Source organism: Gallinula chloropus, assembly GCF_964237585.1.
Source record: "Gallinula chloropus genome assembly, chromosome: 2".
Lineage (NCBI taxonomy): Eukaryota > Metazoa > Chordata > Aves > Gruiformes > Rallidae > Gallinula > Gallinula chloropus.
Genome location: NC_140086.1, coordinates 92,264,272 through 92,282,002, shown reverse-complemented (window position 1 = coordinate 92,282,002; position 17,731 = coordinate 92,264,272). Strand labels below are relative to the sequence as shown.

Below are 17,731 nucleotides of genomic sequence, written 5' to 3'. Positions count from 1 at the left end.
AGGGGACCAAAAGCCTCAGAAAAGAGAGGCTCAGAAAAGAGAAGAAAGACAGCCAGAAAGACAGACAACCCAAAAACTAAAGCAATAAACACAAAAAAGACACACTCTAACCTCAGCCCAGAATTTGGCTACTTTTTACAGAAATTCCCTCATTACTCAAGGTTGTATCTAGACACTCACCTTATCTTTTCACTTTCTTGTTTTAATGTAGCTAGACATAAAATGAGATTAAACATTCTTAGCCACTCTCCTCACAAAAAAATTGGCAATGTTTATTTGTCAGCCTTAGCACACAATGACAAAATGTTAAATAGCAACCATTTTTTCATTTTAAAATTCTGGGGAAAGAAGTGGAACACAAAATTAACTATGGAATAATAAATATTAGGGTTGAAAGCAGTTGCTATCCTGACACCAGTGCTTTCTGAAGAGAAACAGATTTATTCAGCATTGCTTTTTGTAGTAGAATGATATAAACGTAGACTAAACAATGTGTGTGGGAAGAGAGTAATTACCAGATCTGTTTTGACTTTGTCCAGGTGCCAGCGATAGTCACCAATGGCATTGTGAGTCCTCCTGTGGTCACTGATTTGTTGCTCGATGGATGCTGCTTCAAACCCCCATTTCACTAGTTCCATCTCAGCCTAGCAGAAAGAGACAGAGTTTGTACTTTCATTTCCAATGCCATTATCTAAATTGCAGCATAAAGGAATTGCACTGAAGGAAACATCACTATGCACTAGAGTAAACCTGAACAAAGGGAAATTCAGAATAGAGGGTTACAATTTCTTAAACTTGTCATCACTTAAACTGTGTGACAGACTCTGAAAGTAGAAGAAACAAAGCAGGGAAAATATTTAAGTTGATTAAAATTAGACCAGAGGAAGCATACTCAGTACTGTATTTTCATCTGTTTTCCTTGGACCAAACTGTTCTTTTATGTTCTGCAGTATTGCTACACTCTTATCACTCTGAAAACAAATTATTACTTTATCAAACAATGCTCTTCATGCAACTCATGTGAAAATACCCAGAGTCAAGTTCTATAGCCTAGTACGCTACATTTCCATTTTCATTACACTCCTGTAAACTCCAATAACTTCAGTTAAATGCAGTCAAACCAAATGAAAAAAAAAAAACCCAAACAAAACAAAACCCCAAAAAAACAACACAGAAGATACACTGAAATGATTATAGAACATGTTGTTTGGTTTGCATTTTGGCAATGCTTACTGTAGGATGCCAAGTGAAAAGTCTCCAGAAACAGCCTTTGAAAAGCAGTAACACATCTAGATAATAACAAACTCAAAAACTATCTGACTGTAGTTCTTTGTTTCATTATTTTCAAATATTAAAAGCTACTGAATTTACAACTCAACTCTTCAAGCTCCAAATCATCTTTTGTGCTGTTAGACACACTCTGTCTGTGTCTGAATGCCTGTCCGCACACGCGCACGGTAAGAAACAGGGTTGGGACCGAATTCAGTAATTACCAGCCTGGAGCCAAATCTCTGTGAGTCAACAGATGACAATAAAGCCTGAACCACATTCAAGCATCAGGGTTCAAAGGCAGGGTTGAAAACGATCCAAGAAACAAAACCACTTACAACCATCTGAAAGTTACAGGACTTTGACCCTTCTTGTTATATTTGACCAGTCTAAAGAGGCTGTAGCAACAGCAGGCTTGGCTGCCTTCCAGTACCTGAACAAAGACTGTCTGGATTTCATTGCACTTTCCCTAATTCTGCACTGGAAATTTGACCAACGCTCCTACCACCTGACTCTCTGGTCAGCAAACCATCTGGACAGAAAGCACAAAAGCACTGGCAGAAAACCACAGCTGTCCAGACCTTTTTCCCACGTTACCACGTTACTACAGGAAACATTGTCCTACTCCCAGCGTAAGCAGGTAAGGGCACACAGTGAGGCACAGAAGTTCAAAATAAATTTTAGCTAAAAACCAAAAAAAACACATCAAAAGCCCAACAGGGAGCTAAGTGCTTACTGGCCCCACCTCAGCCTTGCCTTAGAGACTGCAGAAGGGAGAGAGCAAGCGAGCCTTTTTCCTTCACAGGAGGTGCTGTGAGGAAACAGAGCTATAAAGCACTTGCTTACACTCCCTGTCTTAGCGAGGGGTGTCCAAGCAGGGTGTCACGTGGCATCTTTGGGAGGTGCAGCATGTTCATGGTCTTTCATCGCTGGAAGCATGCCCAGCGTCTGTCCAACATCACTCCTCAAGCCATGGCAGGTCTGACGATTAGCCTGCCCTCCCACGGTACATGTAGAGCGATCTTATCCGGTGCTGCTCTCCCCACACAATGCTTATACATGTTACCACTCAAGGAGTGCATCTCTGCTTCCCCTTCTTCCTCAAAAACATGCCATGCTACAGGAGGCCACTGAAAGCCTAGACCATGACCTGCACTCAGACTGAAGAATGGAAACTGCAAAGAGCTCTCCCCTCCTCATCTGGTTTGCATAGCAGCCACCTGGCAAACAACATATGCAGATAACAACAGGATCTCTAAGCAACAACCTAATAAAGAGAGATAAAAATACTGCCATTTCAACTGAGGAGTCTGCAAATTCTAATTTTGGCCACCTTGTCCCATCCTCCCTTCCTGTCTCTCAAAGGGCTGTCCAACAACAAACATGCACCTTTCACTTCAGCAGCACAAAACCAGGCTACAGGCACTCAAAGTGCATTTTATACCATCAACAGATGTGCCATTTACCATCAACAGGTAAATTTATTCTGCATAGCAAAATGCTGAAGGTGCTATTTTGTCAGTGACTTCTGAAAGCCAAGTCCTGTGGCAATCAGGTCTACCTTCTGGTAACCGCTGCGAAAAGGATAGATGAGAGGGGGAGAGCAACTGTAAAATACTGAACAATGGTTCAAACCATGAAGCTGGTCCCTTCTGTCTAAAGGGCTAAAATAAACATGAACCATAAAGGACATCTGTAGCAGGAAGGAAGGAAATATTGAGCATAATAATATCTAACGCAAACAGCGCCAGTGCTGTTTGTTCTGCTAACAGCTGTGTCTCGGTTGGCTTTTAAATTCCACGCTTTTTCCCCTGCAAAGACAACCCCAAATCCATGCTTGTACTTTAGTGGAAACTCACTATACGTACAATGCTGCAAACAGGAAAGGTAAAAAAGAGGAACTTGGACTAAGGTATGAGCATTCATGTGCACTCTGCATTTCTTACTGGCCCCCAAAACATTACTGCACGTGAGGTGATATCCACAGACACCAACAGATCTTAGCATTGTCTCTGAGTTTTGCAGAGATTTACCTTCTGCTGCCTCATCCAATTTAAACATTCACTTGTGACACGTTTGGTGTACTCATCCCAGCCAGAGCCACTCTGAGAAGAGTAGCAACCACCACCTTTGGAGCTGGCTCTCCTGGCACGGGGAACACTGATGGCTTTGTACAGGGCACGCATTTGCTCTTGAAGTTGAAGCAGCCTGAAAGGGAAGGAAACAGTTACCATCTATGAGGAAAACACCCCCAAAAACCAATGGAAGAAACACAGTTCATCTCTCCTACTGGACCACCAAGTATTCAAAACAAAGTGCTAAAAACACAGGCCATGGAAAAAATAAATTGACTCAAATTTCATGGGGACAAGCAAGATATGAAATTCCCTAAGAAAAACATCACTGCAAGGCCATTCTCCCTGTTGGCACGCCCCAAACAGGTTTAGTTCCACCTTATTGATTTCTGCCACCTCCTGCAACACTGGGAGAGGTGAGCACTTGAGATACCACAAACTTGTATCAGCCACATTCCCTCCCTTAGCCCTTCCCCGGCAATACCTTTTCTGATACATGTCACAGGGCTGGCCCATCTGCCTCATCTCCCTGATCAGCCCATCCAGGATATCCATTTGGTCATTTGCCTGCGCAAAACACTCTTCCAGATCTCTGTTCCCTCTAATCTGGACACCATCTCCATATTTCAATTCCTAAAAAAACAAACACACACACAAAAAGGAAAAAAAACCCACAAAAGACAAAACAGAAAGAGATAGGAGATTAAATTAAATATTTATCACCTAAGTTTCAGCTGTTATGAGGACCAATTATCTTTAAGAAGCATGGCAGGTTTCAACTGCTAGGTCTCTGCCACAGTCCTTATTAAAGTCCTTATTACAAATAAAATATAAAAGAAAATTATTAAAACATAATACTAGCCAAACCTTCCCATAAGGAACTGCACATCCTGACATTTAATTTGATAGAGCCAAGGCTTCACACAGTGCACTAAGTTTTTATGACTTTGTGCTTTGGTGTTTAGAGGACAAGCAGAAAACACTGTGTCCTACTTGGGGATACTGGTCTCCATTTTTTCCCTCAGGTTCTAACACTTCCCTTCCCTGCAAAAACACAGACTGCACACTCTGCCTGGGACCAGCTCCATGCCCCATCACATCTGCAACCCACCTTATCAACTAATGTCTAGGCAAACTATCCATGCATCCTCTCAGCACAGAGGACCACCATGGTCACGGTGCTCTGAGCAGGGAGACACTGCTTTTTGATCTCCTCCCACACTGACACAGCCATGGGGAACAAAACATAACCCAATAGTGATTTCATTTTGCACAGAAAATGCTGATGGACCTCATTACTTTGTCCCTCAGAAAGAAAAGGGGAGAAAAAGCAAGCAATGCATGTTGTGGCAGCAAGCTGGAAGTAAACATCATTTTCTTTTAACTTCACTGGAATAATATTAATCCTTTGCAAGAGGCAGTATTTACTCTGGCATTGATTTTTATATAAACACGCTCACACGTGCTGTATCTCTGAAAAGGAAATGAACTGTTAACCACAGAGTTCATTCCTGAAAGAATTTTCTGTCCACAGAGGATCCAAAAATGTGCATTAAATCACATCCACTGCCAGAACTATGAATGGCTTTCGGATCTCAGTGGCCTTAGCAGCAGGATGCAGTCGCCACCCTGCACCTACTCTGACTTCAGAAGGAACAGAGGACATCCCGTGTTTGCCAGGACTGAATGTTGTCTCAGTGTGTAACCCATCCCCAAGCACTATGTGTTTATATCAGTGTAGCACACAACAAACATCACGTGTATGCATTTCGGAGGAAATAGTCAAGGAGGCTTTAACCTACTTTCATATACTTCTTTAAGAATCATCTGGAAAAATAAATATAAAGGTAATGAACATTTTTCCTGGGGTGGTTCAGGTTATGGCCCAGAAAACAATGGCAATATTCTGTAATACACACTAATAAAAGTGTATGTGACAATAACATTATCAAGAGCTGTGTGCACTGGCAATGGTCTCCATTTGAAACCAAAAAAGATGCAGTGGAATCAGTTTGAAGGGTGAGGCTTTTTGAAAATCAGGAAGTCCCCGTTTTCTTAATTGGAAATCAGTTTCCCCAAGCACTGAGTGCAGAAGGAAGAGGCAGACTTAGGAAGGGAGTGTGTTATTCCACTCGCAGTTGCCCCACGCAAACAGCTTAAAGGGGAGAAAGGAGATGAAGGAGCAGAGCCTGTGAGTCCAGATAACAATGCAGCATTCATTCCCTGTAATATTCATAAGCACTTTTGATAAGAAAAGCAAGAAGCACTCACAGGTTGTACTATGAGCTCAGCTCGCATCAGGCAATCCGAACAGTTTTGCAGAAGATCCTGGATGGTGTTCTGGCGTCTGGACACTGTACAGGTCCCATTCTGACTGTTGTGGGGAGAAGAAGAAAATGAAGTAAGTCCAGAGTAATCGCATATTTCAAAGAGACGGGAGAAACACAAATTTGGGACAGCTAAGGGAAGTTACATGGCATAATCCATCTCATTTAGCTTCACAGAGACACACAGGCTTTATCTAGCCATCCTGCATAATTGCCCTGTGAAGTTTCAGCACCGATTCCACCGTGGCTCTGCCACTTCATAATCCTGTAACAGCCAGTGTGGGCTGACTTTGCCACAGGATCAGGCTGAAGATGGAAACTGGCGTGCCACAAAGGAGAAAGGTTTTCTTCCAGGCATTTGTAACTCTGACAGACAAAACTTTGGCAGTATTACAGTGAGAACAATTTTTTTCACAATCTTTGTTAAAGTCAATACATTAGAACATAGCCTTTGTATGACGTCAGCATGCATGTTATCACACAAGCCATCGAATGTCAGGGGGTGAAAGGAAAGCAGGATCCTCTGCTACGCAAGCGCATGAGCACACAAGTCCACACAAGCATAGGAAGGGCTCTTTTATCAGCAGAAATGCACAAGGCTAGTGCAGTGTCTTAAAAAGGTATTGCAGTATGCTACAAAAACAGAGGAAGCTGGAGTTAGAGGACATGCCTTCTTACAAGGAATCCCCAAACTTCCACATTATTTCTAAGAAAAACTCCAGAACCAAGCCCACTAGTATGCCAAGACAGACGACAGGGTCATTATTGTCTTGCCGGGGGCCTAAGGCATCCATGCCACCAGAAGGTTGCTTTTTCTGCATTTGAGATTCAGCCACCAAAGCAAGCCACTGCTAGTTGAACGTGGGTGAGGTGCTTCAAGCAGGGAACCATTCCTTGCTGATGGAATCAGAGCTCCCAAGCAAGCCCAGGCGGCTCCCAAACCGAAGCACTTGCCAATGAAACTAAAATTAACCACTACTAAGAGGCAGTAAGAAACCAAGACTCTTCTAAGCCTGGCGCAGTTTTCTATCTCCTGTGCTTACAGTAGGCAACTTTTTCCATTACAAATCACCAAAGGCCCAAACCTTGCACACACCATCAACATCAAAAAGACTATCAGTGCAAACCTGTCCAGCTCAGAGCCAGCAAGTCATCTGGATTCAACGGAAATCTTTCCACTGACTTCAACAGGCCCTGACCATCCTTCACAAAAGGAATTGTGACAATGTAAAAGACTTGGCAGAGCTGTCCCTGGGAAAAATCGCTGCAGCAGTAGGAAACATTCAAAGGTATATTTTTAACAGCTCTTCTGCAGTACATGCAGTCGGTGCTTCAGCACCCTGCCATTCATTCTCCTGCCAGCTCTTCTTGAACAAGTAGAAAACACTTGAGCAACTTTTCACCAGCTTCCCTCAATGCCAGGGGACAGGCCCTCAGACACAGAGGCAGAACAAGAGAAGCACTTGGTAACTTAAGACAAGCTGTAGGTTTGCAACTCCTGGCTTGAACTCTGACCCTTTGGCTGCGCGAATGCTGCGCCCTGCTGCGCTATGCGCCCCTTGGAAACGGCTTAAAGAAAGCAGCTGTGAAAGACAACATATGGGTCTGATTTTGTGCCAGGCTTCCCACCAGCTTCCTTTTCTAAATCATTCCTTCTCCTTAGGCATCGCTGTTGTGTTTGGATCTAGAACTATCTGACTGCATCTGAAATTTACATTTAATTATAGCCACAATTATTCTAATGAATGAAACATAATAAAGGAGAGGAACCATCCAAGCAATTTTCTCTTTTTAGAACACCAGAATAGTATTTTTTTTCTTCAATCAGTTTTTCAATCATGTCCTGATGGCTATAAATGCTGGGTATCCATTAAAGCCTAAGGAACTCTAGGTGGGGACCAGAGTTCTACTGTAATAAATCAGCGTATCTGCACTGGCTTCAGTGTAACTTCACCGATCTCTGAGAGGGTGTATGAACAACATCTGTCATAGTTAGTGTGCTAAGAAATTGTGAAGAAAAGCTATTGTGAAATAAATAAAACTACTCAAACAATTCAAAAGGTAGAAAAAGCAGTATTACAAGTATTCTGTGTTCATCCCAACGATGTTACACCACCACACCCAGAATTACTGTCCAAATAATAGAAAAGTTGGAAAACTCTAGGGGGTTTAAAACAGATGCACAAATCTGTTTCAAAGGCAGGAACAGCCGTCTTGAGGTGAGAGGCTTAAGCACACTGTATTTACATCTTCAGATAAGGACAAGTTACTTGTTTAGGGTTCACAGGGACCTTCACAAGAAGAGAGCAGCAAGCATTTAATAATGATAACAGAAAAAGATATAAGAAAAAACATGGGCAGTAGCTGGAGCAATACAAACTGAAACTACAGAAGAGCACAGTATTTCATCAGCGCTGCTTTTAACACCTTGGGTATTAGTTTTGCCATTGAACAACTATCTGTTTTGCTGGTCAAAATGCCAAGATCAATAGTGAGATAACAGGTGGAAAGGTAGTGGCCTGTTAAAGGCAGCTCATGACACTGGGTGAGCTAATGGCTTTCAAATCCATCAGCTGACCAGAGCTACACTGGGTTACGGGGCACACCCAGAGGCAGCAGATGCCAGTGCAGGAGATGGTGTTTGATGGCAGAGCTCCACCAAGTCAACAGGACTCAAAGACTTCAGATCCAAAGAGGATTTAGGTGTACAAACACAAGAAGGGCATAAATCAATCTCTTGAGTTTCGAAAATAAAAGATGATACACTTCAATGTATACTGGTTGCTCCATCAGATGGCACCAGCACAATCTCACATGAATACATCTTCAATACTTTCCACCCATGTGACAGGAGAGTATTTCATAATCAGTTTCAAAGGTGCCTCAGTGTAATACTACTCTTACTGAAGCCAACAGGCCTTCAGTGGGAATGACTAGATCAAAGCAGAAACCCCGGTGCAGAGTAAGTGGAAGTCCAACCTTGAGGCAGAAGGAAACAGCCAGCCAAAGGAAAACCATATCCAACTCAGTGGCATAAGGAAAAAAAAAATAATGGACTAACTAGGGCAAACCATAAACCCTGAACATGGTACAATGGCATCATGACACGGAGGCAAGAACAAAGCTGTATTTTCAAAGTACAATCCTGTAACCAAGATCATGCATTAAAATACATCTGTGTCCCTCAGAGAGATACAGGACCCCAGCAATTCCCACAGGACACAGAGCACACAAATTACTACAGATGGTATTTTGTCAACCTTTCTCTTGGGTCATCTGATTTTGTTTACAAGAAACTGAATGATTTTTAAGTAACATATGGTTACTGTAACAACTATTGCTGCTATGATGACAATTTGATTTGAACTCCAGTGGCATGTAAAGCTCAACCCTGTGAACAGGATTCTGCCGCACCGCACACCGCTGACACACCACGCAGCAAAAATAGGGGCAGGTAAACACAGCGTTCGTTTTCAACTGCTCCTGCAGGAAGGAAAAGAACTAGAGCTTGGTCTTTCAAGGGGACTTGTAACACATGAGTGCAGGGACCCCTAGTAACAAACACACACATTTGCAAGAATCTGATTCTTTGCTTTGGTTCTGTAAATCCTGCAGAAGAGCAGTGAGCAAAACAGCCTGGACTGTTTCAGACCTTAACTACTCGCTTGTCCCAGCAACTCAAAATTTTAGACTCTGACATTTATTTTATAGGAAACTCATTGATTTCAGAAATACACTATTAAACTGCGTTCTTAAAATGACTCAACTTTCATAGTAATTCACTGTTTACGAACAAAGGTGGGCAATATCTTTGTTTTAAAATTATGACAGCACTTCAGAACACAGAAGAATCACTTTTTGGGGGGATCTTAAGATGTCACCCTGTACCGCTCTACTGCCAGAAGAGCCCTAGGAAAGGCATGGCATCTTGTTGTCAGTCTGCCCTGGAGCCACCCTGCTTGCTGCATGTCGAAGCAGAATGAAGCTCCTTTGCCATACTGCGCTTTTGCTGTCCCAGAGAAAGGAGAGGACAGCCCAAGCTCTGCTGCCACCAGGCTTCAGGCAGGATGGCAGCTCAGACAGCATCCTCCTGCTGCAATATACGTCACCTGAGCTCTTGACCTACCAGCAAATCCTGGACTTCCGAACTAGGATTGCATTTAACTGTTAAGTGGTACCAGTGATCCTCACGAGACTCCCTACAGGGACCAGAAATAACCATTCCTGCTTTTAGGAAATGTGGCTGAGAACCGCTCTCAAGGCCATGGGATGAGTTACGAGAGTTGAGAGAGACACAGCAAACCCAGCTGTCCCCATGTCCCTGGAACACAGCAGGGCTGACTACTGCTGCTGCTGTCTCACTGAAGCAGTCAAAAGATTCCCTAAGTGATGCATTTTTAATAAATTATATCCTCTGAAAACACTTGGTTTGCACCCTTACAGGCCCAACTGAGTCATCATTACTGCAGAAGCCGAGGGGCAAGGAAGAAATTCAGCTCCCTTCTGCTTTCTCATGTGCCTCCTGTGGCTGAAGACCTGCACACCCCCAGCATAAATGCCTGCAACATGGAGACTGCTCTGGTTTCTGCCTTTGGTGGGACACATCAAGAGGCTGCTGCACTCTCTGGGAGGTGATTACCATCTAGGGTGAAGGAGACACCCAGAAGCACATCCAGCAGCTCTGCAGAACCTTCCAGCAGCTTCACAGCTCCTTAAAGATTTGGAAGCACAAATGGGACACTCTTGGCCCAAACATCCAATTTAAACTAAATTACAACAATCCCTGTTAAATTTTCTGATTTATTCAGAAAACATTAAGCCTTTTAAAAATTCAAAGCACTATTTTTCTGTCAAAAAGCTTTAAAGAAGCTCTTTCTGCAGATCCAAAGCATTGAGCAACTCCCATAACTCAGTAATGAGAGCAAAACAATGCACTTTTTCTTTTTTTTTTTTTTTATTTTTTCCTATCCCCATCTGCAGGAACTTGTTTGAACAAGCAATAGATTCATCAAGGGATTACCTGGTATGCCCAAAGTAGGCAAGTCAGAAGAAAAACCTGACCTGGAATCCCCATTCCCAGTACAGAGCCACCACCCATCTGCCACCGCCTGCCAGCAGGGTGTGTGCCCCTGAAAAGGCACAGGCATATCCTGGCAAGAGGTGACAAATCACAAAATCCACGAGAATGTAACCAGAAATTAAAATACTATAAACCAGATTTCCCCACACTCACACACACCATGTCAAAGAAGGTGAATGTGTCAGAAATTATCAAGAGTTTCGTAACTGGGTTCTCCCCATGCATCTCTGCTCTTACTGGGATTAGTTTTGGCGTACCACTGCCTTGCCAAACTAGTCCCATCTGCTGAGTATGCACATAGACTTAGGCACGATGACAGAAAACCTCAAAAGACGTCTGCATCTTGCACGATCAGGCTCTGAACACCATTAGAAATGCACTAAGGGAGAGTCAGCCACTGGTAAAATCTTAAAAACCCCTGAGGCCAAGTGCCTTTAGAGCAAGCAGGGATTCAACACCCAGCCTGCCACACCTATTCGCAGAAAATCCTCACGCTTTTTCCCACCGGTATGAATCACCAGGAGCAGCTGTTTCTGCCCAGTGCAGCGGGCTGCAGGCACGCTGCCTCTCCCAGAGCCGGAGGTGGGAGAGGGAGGTGCCAAATGCAGTGTCCAGCCTGGACCACGGAAATACACCTCTGCTCCAAACGTCAGCAAATCCTTCCCCTGGCAGAGGTTTTCATGCCTGCAGAGGTGTACTGAGCTTGAAATCTCATGCACGTTCCTATGAAAAGCCGAGTTGGGACAGGTACAACCTGGTTTTCTTCTCACAGCACTGCAGTGTCACCGGCTGCTGCTGAAGCCCCATTTCTTGGCCAGGTGGAGCCCAGCGCAGGCTGTGCCAGCCCTGGGCAGCAATTCAGGCACATTCCTCCTCCTTTTCTGTGTGCCCATGTTTTTGTTTGTCATCAGGGCAGTTTCTCCCTCCGGTGCAATGCTGTGGCATAGGACATGAAAGGGGACTGCCAGCCCTGCCACTGCTGAGCTTAGCCAGGGCTCTGCAGATCTCCCCTGCAAGATTGATGGGATGGGCAGAACCGCAGCTTTGGGTCTGTTTTCTCCAAGTTCGCTTTGTCTGTTCTGTTAGTCCCTGAAAGTAACATCAGGGCACAGAACAATCATTTCTAACTGCTTTCCAACTTAAAGTGCAGAAGTTAACATTAACTCTTAAACAGAATTGTGTAAATTCATTTATTTTCATATCACATAGTGATCATAAAGCCTAGGCTTCCTTCCCCCTCCCCACCCCATCTCAGCAATGACATATTAACCTGTATGACTTGCCACTTTTTTTCCTTCTCTCACAGCGTATCAGATTGTATCTCTCCATAGCAAAGACACTGATAAATATTTGACTGATGAATTGGCAGTTTAGGAGCGTGTGACTCACTGTCGAGCCGAGTATCTGTACTGCGGACCAAGCACATCCCGAGTTCCCAAGCCAGAAGAAACCGGGAATGTTGTAAAAGCACCTTGCTGAGCCCTAAGGGTAGGGAGCGTCTTATATTGCTCTGTGAGTAATGTAATACTCAGCACAGACTTGTTTGGCAGAATACGCCCCAAATCTTACAAGACTAGACCCTAAGTTAAATCCTGCTGCATTGAAAATAAAGGTACAGTGATCTTCCCCCTCGGAAAAAGAAGCTGCGGTGAAGCTCACTAACTGCCACTAAACTTTGGCGTGGAAGATACCAGGCTGAATGCAAGTATTAAAACCAGTTCCATAGAAGATGGCCCTGATCCTTGCAAGCACAACAAGCACAGGGTTTGCTGCACGCTGGGCATGTGCAAAATCAGCCACGATTGCTTTTTTTCCATTAACTGGCAACGGCACCCTTGTTTTGTATTGTGAGGAGCATTTTAACTCAAATCACCACTAATTAAAAATAAACCTATGCGACTCAGTAAGGTCTGAACACAGTAACGCTTTGCAAATAATTACTTATTTTGTAGGGCTAGTTGTTATATATATTTATTTATGTATGTATTTTGATCTTATTAACAGGGGTCTTTAGTTCCATGCAGAAGCCTTGTAATACACAAAGTTTCATCACAACCTCCTTGTGAGAGATGCCTTCCAAAAAAGGAGATACCAATATTATGTTATAGAGAGTAAATGAAAGTAAGTTGCTGTAAGGTTGTTAACCTCTTGATCGGGTGTGTCCTTTCTATTCTTGCTATGCCACCACTGAATACTCAAGAAAGAAGAGCCTAATAAAGTATGGACTGGTTTAAAATATGCAATGAAACCCAAAGAATGCTAAATTAAAGGAAGGTAGTTCTCCTCCTGCGAAAGACAGGTTAAGTCACTCCAGTGAATCCAACATAGTTGCACCAGAGTAAGCCTGGAAAAAAAAGGGAACAGCCAGGAAGTAGCATGTTTTGCCGTTAATTTTTCATGAATGTCTCTGGCAGACAGTAAAGGCATTTGTAGTGGAGCACCACTAGCAAAAGAGATCTTCACAACTGCAATACAATGACAGCATTTTGGATTCCTAATACGTGCACTCTCACATGGCAAAGTATTCAATTCTAACTCTATAGCGATACATAGGTATTCTCATACTAATGCAAATAGTAAGTAGACATGTTATAGCTGCAATTCATCATTAACTAATTTACCCATGCACGCACCAAATGGAAAGTCAAATTTAGAACTAAAACTAAGTGCTGGGCAAAGTCATAAATGAAAAACAGGCAGAATGCAAGTTTTGTCTCTGATTCAGTGGTCCTCTAGCAATAGGTCTGACAAACCTAACGGAGCTCTCTGGGCTTTCTAAGCTAATCCTAATTCTCTACAGCCATGTATAGATCTGCTTGATTTAATAAAGCCTGCCTGTTCTCATTTGTTTATTCACTATAAAACTTTAATTCTCATTCTTCTGCAATCTAATAATGATGTACTATCCATAGCATATTAGTGGATTAATTCTAACATGTATTACATGGCAGCACTTCCAAATCAGCTCCTGAGTCAGCTCATCAATAGTTAAACCAACAGGTTTGGTGAAGCCATTCCCATGTAAAAAAGCGCAGTCGCCAGCAGTGTTCGGTACAGGCGCCTTATCGTACACCCGCACGGCTTCCTTCAGTGGCTGTAACTGCTGCCTGCTTTGCAGTCCCGTGAACTCCCACCCATGGGAATCAATGAAGAAGTCTTTGTGACCACTGCACTTATTTTGCCAGACTGTGCAGGTTACTGGTACATCCATGAAAGCTGGTGTTCTCCAGGCCAGGATCCGCAGCCGCTACCCTGCCCGCCAAGATCTTCACCTGCGCTCCCAGCAACGCGGTGAGCGGAAAGTTAAGGGAGAGTTTGGGGGAAATGGACTGGACCTTGGCTCCCCCCACTACCAAGTAAAAGATCACGGCTCATTTAAAACCCCGAGCCTCGGACAAGCTAGAAACAAACTGAAAAATCATTAAGTTAATGACTCCCACTAGCTGCAACTGTTTTACAGCCCCGGTTATGCAACTGGCGAGGGCAGGGAGAGCTGAGCCTGGGTGCGTGAGGGCTGAAGGAAGTTACCCCAGCACAGCCTGGGCTGTGTCGCTGGGCAAAGCGGGGTTTGTCCGCAGGGAACTGGTGGGTCAGTACGGCCAGCACCGAGGCGTTTACACGACAGACCGCAGAGAGGAGGTTACCGCTCTGCTTTCTGGGCTGTTACCCTCTTCAGAGGGAGTCCCCACCAGAAGTCTGTTAGAAGGTTGGGGGGTGTTTATATAAAAGAAAAGAAAAATAAAGTTCTTTGCTTCCATTTCGAGGCCTGTTACCAGTTTGTCTCCGTCGGGAGGACAGCCAAAGGCTTGCGAATTCGCACACCTTTAGGAAGTCCAACCGCGAGCCGGCTCACGGCAGCTCTCCGAAGGCGGGCCCGAGGGAGCGGGGCCGGCCAGACCCGCTCCCCCCACAGCCCGGCCCGCACCTACCCGTATCCGTCGGAGGCGTAATCCCCGCCGTAGGTCTTCTGGTAGTAGTAGGTCTTGTGGGTGTGGGTGCCGCCGCCGCCGCCGCCGCCCCCCACCACATGGGAGCTCATCTCGTAGCGCAGGTCGGTGCCCGAGTCGGCCCGCGCCATCCGGCCCAAGGTGTTGATCCGCGGGTGCGAGCCGCCGTTGATGCTCATGGCGGCGTGGGAGTGCTGGGGGCCGCCGCCCGGGGGGAGAGGGGACGATGGGGAAAGCGACGGTGAAACTGTCCCAGACCCGACGAGGGGCAAGGCATTCACCCCCGGGAGGGCTCGCCGCGGTGTCGCCTCTCCCTCGCAGCCCGCCGGGGAAGGGCCGAGCGCCGGGGATCAGGACGACTCGCAGGTGAAAGGAGGGCAGGGCAGGGGCGCCGCGAAACGGTGCGCGGTGGTGGAGGCTGTTGGCGGCGGCAGCGGCAAGAGCGGAGGTCCGGACCCGTCCCCTCCCCGCCGGCAGAGGAAAGGCAAAGCCACACCTTTAGCCGACGGTTTTAAGTGGCGCTCCTGGGCGTGGAGCCGCCGTCGCCGCCTCGCCTGCGCCCTCCGCGCTTCAGGTTTCTCCGCGGCCCCGGCGGCCCCCGCCCCGCCGCGCCCGGCTCAACTCGGCTCGGTCCGGCCTCCCCGCGGCAGCGGTGTCGCTCCCCGGTGGCCGCCCGGGCACCGCAAGGCTTTTCTGACCCTGCACCGGTGTTTCCACCTTCCTTGGTGCGGGCACTGCCCTCCGAAGTTGCCAGCGGAGGTTGGAGCCCATCACAAGCTGCCTCCCGACTTGGGTGGTGTCTGGCTGTCGCAGAGGCCTCGGGTCACTGGGCGCCCAGCCTGAGGCGGCCGGGACAAGGGGTGCCCGCAGTTCCAAACACCTCCGTGCCACTTGGGAAAGCAGCAGCTGTCACCGGAACAAGGCAGCGCCGCTTAAATCGACGGCATTACGCCGTGGATGGGTCCGGTCTGCCGGTGGCAGCCCCTCTCTCTCTCTGCACCAGGATGTGGCACATGCCAGGGCCGGCGCTCTTCTCAGGAAAGTGGTGTAGATGTTTTGTTTCATCCACCGGGAAATACATCGGGTCCCGTAATTGGGAAGGCTGTTGATCCTCCAAGCCCAGTTCATTCCTGATAACAGCCCTGCAACTTGTACAGTGGCCCATGAAATGTCTGAATTGTGCCACGCTCGGACTGCATTTGTGTGGGAGAAAGAAGACAGCGGGAAATGGGTGTTTTAACTGACTTTTTCTCTTAGTTTTTCTTGATTCCTGCCTAGTGCTTTGGAATTTAAGCTTCACTCTTAAAAAATAATAAAAATAAGCCAGATCCTAGAGACGGAACCATTTTAGTACATTTGTGTGTACACGCAGGGTGTGCGGAAAGGCTGTAGGATGGCCAGCGAAGGCATTGGCTTCTGGGCCAGTCTTGTCAAGGTCGATTGAGAACAATTTCTTAGCTGCCTCAGCTGGCCTGGCCACTTGCTTGTGGTGTTAGAAGACAAAGAGAAGACAGACAGATTTTAAGAAGCAGCCATTGCTCGTGAATAACTCTGCCAAGCTCTTCTGAAATAATCCAGATGCGTTTATCCCAAAGTGCAGTATAGGAGCCAGCCGCATCAGTCATCTGATGCTCTGCAACAACGCATGTGCTGGAAGTTTTTTTAACTCGTGGGAGATCACCAGCAGCCTATACCATCCATAAATTCTTGGGCCGGTTTCCGTCTTCCCTGCGTGGATCCTTTTACTGGTATTTTAAATGCAAGTGATAGGCCACAGGATGGTAAATAACAACTACGCAAACGCACCTGAAGGACAAGACTTTCTGGACTATTCCAGAGGAAACCAAATGAGGGCAATTCTTCCTCAATGCTGCTGAGACTGCCGGGCCTCTGCTGGAGCACCACAGTACAAGTTATGTGAGAGCCTGCCTCGCTGCTGGCAATGGTGGTGGGCACAGCGTAGCGAAGGCATCAGAGCTCCTCTAAGAAACGTGGGCTTCCTTGGTCCCAAAGGGCATCCTGACAGCACTGCCCAGAGCTGTATGGAGCGCTACAAAGAGCCAGAATGCAAGTTGTCTATTATCTCTGAAGTCAATCAGTGACATATTGTAATATGTATGCCTTATTATACATGACGTGAATCATTATATATCAGCACATGTATATATATAAAGGTATACACACATGCATACATATATATGTGTGTATATATATGTGTGTGTGTGTGGATTTGGGATGCTTTTTTGAATACAGATTACATCCGCACGATTTGATGATTTGACATTACATTCCAAAGTCATTAGGGAGCAGAATACAAAAGCAGTCAGGATGAGTAAGAAAAACAAATGCATAGGCTTAATGCTGTAAAGAAGGAGGTAAAAAGAGAGGAAACAGATCACAGAATTACAGAAGGGTGGTGGTTGGCAGGGACCTTTGGAGATCATCTAGTCCAACCCACCCCTGCTAAAGCAGGATCACCTAGAGCAAGTTGCACGGGATTGTGTCCAGGAGGGTCTTGAATATCTCCAGAGAAGGAAACTCTGCAGCCTCTCTGGGCAAATGTAGGTAGAGAATAGGAGGGATATGCAGAATGAGGGAAACTTGAACTTTATGCCTTGATGTCCAAACTTTTTTGCACAAAAACCACTGTGGCAGCACCACCATCACACCAAAAAGTCAGGGGTTTTGAGCAGTGATGCCTTAGGGCAGACAGTTTTATTTAGACATAAGAACACAAAGCATTTTTCTTTTCAGCAGGTGCCTTTGAGAACTGTCCATTTGTATGTATGCTTATTTAGAAATCCAAAAGGATTACATTGATTTGGGGATCTTGCTGAGTTTTAGTACCATCCCCAGTGAGCCCCTTCAGCGTGGACTGGTGTGCCAACTCAGTGAGACAGTCCATTATCTGTGATGGAGCCTGCATGTGTGTGATACACCCAGAAGCCTGGATGAGTCACCTGGACAGGTAGAATAGTATACTGAAATAGCACATGGATTCTGCTGGTCCTGCTTGCACAATTAGCCCCACTG

The 17,731-nt window shown here is 45.7% G+C and overlaps 1 protein-coding gene across 2 annotated transcripts in view; it reads right to left on the bottom strand.

The window, feature by feature from the left end:
* Positions 1-14,877, bottom strand: part of DSP (desmoplakin) — a gene marked incomplete at both ends in the record, with an annotated part of 39,447 nt that extends 24,570 nt beyond the window's left edge. For both annotated transcript variants that reach the window (XM_084279833.1, XM_084279834.1), the window contains 5 exons: positions 516-644; positions 3,303-3,477; positions 3,829-3,977; positions 5,616-5,718; positions 14,681-14,877. In XM_084279833.1, coding sequence (XP_084135959.1) covers positions 516-644; positions 3,303-3,477; positions 3,829-3,977; positions 5,616-5,718; positions 14,681-14,877 — 753 coding nt within the window. The remainder of the gene's footprint in view (positions 1-515; positions 645-3,302; positions 3,478-3,828; positions 3,978-5,615; positions 5,719-14,680) is intronic.
* Between the last annotated feature and the right edge of the window lie 2,854 nt (positions 14,878-17,731).